The following is a 6158-nucleotide window of genomic DNA, read 5'->3' as shown; positions in this document are numbered from 1 at the left end:
TAGGCCTCTCTGTTCTGTAAGATTCAATGAGACACCCCCCCCCCCCAGGCAGAATGTTGTGTACAATTCTGTGTTTTGAGTGGAAGGCGAAGGCCTTTAAGGGGTTGCACAGGAGATTCCCAACGTCTGTGACAAAAGCAAACTATTCCCCCCTCGTCTGTCTTGACCGGTCCGCAGACTTTGACATGGATGACCACGCCGTCCTTCCCAAACACCTCTTCACTGTCAGCTGTGTGGGTGACCGCTCTCACCTGGATCCATTCTGATCTATCTGATCGTAGCCAGAGAATCGCCTTGCAATAGCTTCTCTTCCCAGTCCCACGCCATTACAAAGAACAAAGAAAAGTACAGCACAGGAACAGGCCCTTCGGCCCGCCAAGCCCCGTGCCGACCATGCTGCCCGACTAAACTACAATCTTCTACACTTCCTGGGTCCGTATCCCTCTAGTCCCATCCTATTCATGTATTTGTCAAGATGCCCTTTAAATGTCACTATCGTCCCTGCTTCCACCACCACCTCCGGCAGCGAGTTCCAGGCACCCACTACCCTCTGTGTAAAAAAAAACTTGCCTCGTACACCAACTCTAAACCTTGCCCCTCGCACCTTAAACCTATGCCCCCTAGTAATTGACCCCTCTACCCTGGGGAAAAGCCTCTGACTATCCACTCTGTCTATGCCCCTCATAATTTTGTAGGCCTCTATCAGGTCGCCCCTCAACCTCCGTCGTTCCAGTGAGAACAAACCGAGTTTATTCTTTTAAAAAAAATTATATTTATTAAAGTTTTTTAACACAATTTTTCTCCCTTACAAACAATAACCCCCCCCCCCCTCGTAACAACAAAAATAAAAACGAGAAATCGCGCAGAGCAAGATAAATACATGGCAAAATGATATATTTACACAGCTTTGTGCACTGGCCCTCACCCGTACGTGCCAGTTTCTTCCCCAACCCTTCATGTTATCTCTTGCTCATCCACCCTCCCAGGCAGTGTCGTCTCCCCCCCCCACCCCCCCCCCCTGCCCTGCCCAAAAGGTTACAAACGAGTTTATTCAACCGCTTCTCATAGCTAATGCCCTCCATACCTGGCAACATTCTGGTAAATCTCTTCTGCTCCCTTTCTAAAGCCTCCACATCCTTCTGGTAGTGTGGCGACCAGAATTGATCTCTCTCAGATGTTGACTAACCCGCTGTCCCCCTTTCTACTTCACACACATGTATGTGCGAGGGCTGGCAACTGCAGACGGAGCAGGTACATCTCATTCTAAAACTGCTCCCAACACCTTGCCCATCAGGACAGGCTTGCCCAAGATGGATTCAGAGAAATGTTCTGTTGGGTCGGTTGTAGCGGTCAGAGCTGAGGTTACAAGGTTAACATTTTGAATAAAAATACTTTTTTTTTTTAAAAAGCAAGAGGATATATTTGCATTGGAGGCAGCACACCAGAGGCTCAGCGGACTGAACCCCGGATTGAGCGGGTGCCCTATGGTGAGAGGCTGAGAAAATTGGGCCTGTATTCTCACAAGTTTAGAAGAATGAGAGACGGTTGAAGCAGCAAGATTCTGACCGGGTAGATCCTGAGGGTGTCTCCCCCTGGCTGCAGGATCTAGGACATGAGGGCATGGTCTTGTGATCAGGAGCTAATCATTAGGACTGGGAGGAGGATAGATTTCTTCAGTGAGGTGAATCTTTGGAATTCCCTACCTCAGGGAGTTGTGGATGCTCCCATTATTGCGAGAGAGAGAGAGAGAGAGAGAGAGAGAGATGTTTGGAAACGAGATATGGGGAGCGAGCGGGGAAATATAGTTGAAGCTGAAGGTAAGCCGTTGAATGGCGCGACAGGCCACCTGTTGCTCTACTCCTCCGATTTCCCATGTTGAACCTGTAGAGAATGTGGGCGACTGCGCCAAATTGGGGATGGCACGGTAGCACAGTGGTTAGCACTGTTGCTTCACAGCTGCAGGGTCCCAGGTTCGATTCCCGGCTTGGGTCAATGTCTGTGTGGAGTCTGCACATCCTCCCCGTGTCTGCGCGGGTTTCCTCCGGGTGCTCCGGTTTCCTCCACAGTCCAAAGAGGTGCAGGTTAGGTGGATTGGCCGCGCTAAATTGCCCTTAGTGTCCAAAAAGGTTAGGTGGGGTTACTGGGTTGCGGGGATAGGGTGGAGGTGTGAGCTTAAGTGGGGTGCTCTTTCCAAGGGCTGGTGCAGACTCAATGGGCCGAATGGCCTCCTTCACTGTAGATTCAATGATTCTGTGTCATGAATCTGTTGGCGTGAATCTGTTGGGCTGGATGGCCCCTTTCTCTGCCGCAAATACTCTGCAATGTTTTTATTAGTGAGCTCTTTGTCTTTTGTTCCTGAAGGTAACGCTTACCTCTTTGTATGCAGCTGTTTTGAGATGTGACTTCACACATTGTGGCCCTAGGTTCCAAGCAGATAATGACCGATTGTACATTTTTGGATAACTTTACTCGTGGTGCCAGGGAGGTGGGATGGAAATTTTCGGAAATGGGAGGAGAAGGGGATTAAGACACTGAAGGATTTGTTTCTTAGGGGTCGGTTTGCAGGATTGAAGGAGCTAGAAGCGAAGTATGGGCTGGAGCAGGGAGAAATGTTTAGATACATGCAGGTTCGAGATTTTGCGAGAAAGGAGATTCAGAACTTCCCGGAGGAGCCGGCCTCCACATTGCTGGAGGAGGTGCTGACGACAGGGGGACTGGAGAAGGGGGTAGTGTCAGTGATCTACGGAGCTATTTTGGAGGAGGAGAAGGCACCGCTGGAAGGGATCAAAGCAAAGTGGGAGGAAAAGTTGGGAGAGGCTATGGAGGAGGGGTTCTGGTGTGAAGAGCTCCGGAGAGTGAATGCCTCCACCTCGTGTGCGAGGTTGGGGCTGATACAGCTGAAGGTGGTATACAGAGTACCTCACGAGGGTGAGGATGAGCCGATTCTTTGAAGGAGTAGAAGATGTGTGTGAACGTTGCGGGGGGGGGGGGGGGGGGGGGGGCGCGCTAGCCACCTTCATATGTTTTGTCCTGTCCAAAGCTAGAGGATTACTGGAAGGAGGTTTTTAGGATAATTTCTAAAGTGGTGCACGTGAAACTGGACCCGGGCCCCCGGGTAGCCATATTCGGGGAGTACGGACCAGCCAGGGTTGGAAACGGGTGCGAAGGCAGATGTTGTAGCCTTCGTCTCGTTGATCGCCCAAAGGCGGATCCTGTTGGGATGACGGGCAGCCTCTCCACCCTGTGCCCTGGCATGGCGGGGGGATCTGTTGGAATTCTTGACTCTTGAGAAGGTTAAGTTTGAACTGAGGGGAAGGATGGAGGGGTTCTACAATTCATGGGCATTATTCATTATGCACTTTCAAGAACTGGATAACATCGAACATTAGTTGGAGGGGGCTTGGGGGGGGGAGGGGGGGGAGAGAGAGGCGATGTGTGTAAATGGTGGCCATGGGGGATTCCTGATTCCTTTTTGTCAGTTGTTATGTGAACATGTGGGCGAATGGTTTGGGTTTGGTGGGAGGATGGGATCGTTGTTATTGATATGGGGATTGACATTTGATACTGATTATTGTTTATTGTTGGTGGGTGTAAATTTGGGAGAAAATGCGAAAAAGGAGGAGAATAAAGAAATATTTTTTAAAAAACCCCAAAACTTTACTCGTGGTGAAGAGGGAGCCCCGCAGGGTAGCGAGAATGAAGAAATGGGTGACATAGTTCAAGTTTTAGGGTGCCGTGTGTTTGGGAGTTGCTGCGGAACAGAACTGTAGGAGAAAACTTCCGGATTTGTCATAAGTAATTCAATTCTCTGTCTGGCCCCTAGTTCTGGAGAGTTGGCTGGACTATTCTGGTGAGCTGGAGCCGCCCGACCCGCTGACCCGCTTGCCTCAGCTCAAGCACCGGATGAAGCAGCTCCTCACGGACCTGGGTAAAGTGCAGCAGATCGCTTCCTACTGTCCCGTGTGAGATGCGACAGACCACCCAGAGGGACCTTTTGACCAAGGATGGTGGGACACGGAGGAGGCCGTCCATCTTGACAGCAGAAGTAGCCCGGACAAATACTGGATGGAAGTGACCGGACTTCCTATGCTCCTGCAATGACTCTAGACTCTGGTTTCTGTTTTTATTTCTTGTTAACGTTTCTGTCCGCTCGGGGGGGGGGCGGGGGGGGATGTTCCATTGCTTGGCTTTAGGAGAACAGGCCGCTCACCCCTGACACCGGGTGTCCCTCCGTTACGGTGGAGGGAAAGGACGGGCTGAATTCTTCAGCTGTCTACACAACTCCAGCTCGCTTCGGGTAACGTGGACCACTGCGCAGTGTTCGAACTTTTCAAGAGCTCGAGTCACCATCCACACATTTCCGAGAGAGAGGGGGGAAAAAAAAGCGTCACAGAATTAATGCTGTATTTAAAATTCCCACAATGACTCGTCTTTTGTCTTTTTTTTTTGGCGGCGTCGAAGGAAAGCGTGTTACCTTTCGTTTGACCGGTTCAGGTTGGTTTCTGAGCACGGACAGGAGAACGAACTGGGCGGGTTTCCCGAGCCAGTGCCAGGGAGTTCCTGCATGGAAGGCTGGACTGACTGATTTACCTCAATGTATTGGATTTGTTGATGCAATCTGTAATTGTTAATTCAGCCCTCACAAGGTCGCAGAATCTTAACACCCCCCCCCCCCCCCCCCCCCCACACACACACACACACACCCCAGCAGTCTCTCCCGGTTGCATTGTTTCCCTTCCCTTATTGCCTTGAGGAAGATGGCCTAATTTTTACACTTGTGTAAATGAACGTGTTTTGAGGAGCAATGTGTCGCCTGTTGTGTTGGGGAGGTAGGTGTTGGAGTCGTCGCCTGGAGACTGGTGTTTGCTTTAGACCATTGACGTCTCTTGTTGGCCCCCTCCGCGGCTCTGCCCAAACCCGGCTGGTGGTTTTCCTCCGAGGGACAGTGTGCGGCTTGCCCCTGACAAGTGAGAGCAGAAGGTGGCTGCACGTTTTGCAGTAGGTCAGGCAGCGTAAAATAATAATAATAACCTTTGATTGTCGCAAGTATGAAGTTACTGTGAAAAGCCCCTAGTCGCCACATTCCGGCGCCTGTTTGTGTAAGCGGGTGCGGGAATTGAGCCCGCGCTGCTGGCCTGGTTCTGCATCACAAACCAGCTGTCTAGCCCACTGAGCTAAACCAGCACTAAGATATGCAGGTCGGGGGGATTGGCAATGCTAAAATTGCCCCTTGGTGTCCAGAGATGTTAGAGGGTCGGTGTAGACTCGATGGGCTGAATGGCCTTCAGCACTGTCTATAATTAAAGGGACAGGTGGAGACCATTCAGCCCTTAAAGCCTGTCCCATGCCACTCAGTGAGATCATGGATGATCTGTATCTTTGACCCCATGCTGGAAATACTCAGCGGGTCAGGTGACATCTGTGAAGAGAGGAACAGAGTTCACGTTTCAGATCGATGACCCCTCATCGAAACTGAACCTACCAAAGAACTTTAGGTTTAATATGTTCAGTCCTGTGAATAGAACAGATGGTAAGGTTTCCTGAGACGGGGGGTGCATGTTAAATCTGTTTCCATTTTGCAGATGTTGATTGAACAGACGTGTCCACAGTTTATGGGATTTTATTTTCAGAATTCTTGTTTTTATTAAAGTGTTGCCGCAGGCCAGTGACCTTTGAGCTTGTATGACTGGCAGTTCACGTCAACAGGAAATTATTGCCAGTGTGTGGGCACTGCATGGCAGCCAGGAACATTGGATGCGGGAAGGGGGGCGGCACTTGGCACAGTGGCTAGCACTGCAAGCCTCACGGCGCCGAGGACCCGGGTTCGAATCCCAGCTCTGGGTCACTGTCCCTGTAGAGTTTGTACATTCTCCCCCCGTGTCTGCGTGGGTTTCACCCCCAACCCAAAGATGTGCAGGTTAGGTGGATTGGCCACGCTAAATTGCCCCTTAATTGGAAAAAATAATAATTGGGTACTCTAAATTTTAAAAAACGAAACAAAAAAACATGGGAAGCTTCGCCCTTCGATCAAATAACACCACTCCCTCCATTCCGTTTTCCAGTTGAACTGCTCCTTTCCTGTCGAGCATTACCCTCAGAGCATTACCTCAGTGAGGTGTCCTGAGCAGGAACGACACTGTCTGTAGGGAATAGAAAAG

The 6158-nt window shown here is 50.5% G+C and overlaps 1 protein-coding gene across 1 annotated transcript in view; it reads left to right on the top strand.

Annotated features, from left to right (window-relative positions):
• LOC140428570 (PHD finger protein 20-like) overlaps nt 1-4679 on the top strand; it is a 75661-nt gene extending 70982 nt beyond the window's left edge. The window contains 1 exon segment of the mRNA XM_072515193.1: nt 3824-4679. Coding sequence (XP_072371294.1) covers nt 3824-3966 — 143 coding nt within the window. The 3' untranslated portion in view covers nt 3967-4679.
• Nucleotides 4680-6158: the final 1479 nt, after the last annotated feature.

Source organism: Scyliorhinus torazame, chromosome 8, assembly GCF_047496885.1.
Source record: "Scyliorhinus torazame isolate Kashiwa2021f chromosome 8, sScyTor2.1, whole genome shotgun sequence".
Lineage (NCBI taxonomy): Eukaryota > Metazoa > Chordata > Chondrichthyes > Carcharhiniformes > Scyliorhinidae > Scyliorhinus > Scyliorhinus torazame.
Note: the sequence above shows the minus strand (reverse complement) of the source record. Positions and strands in the feature narration are given on the sequence as shown.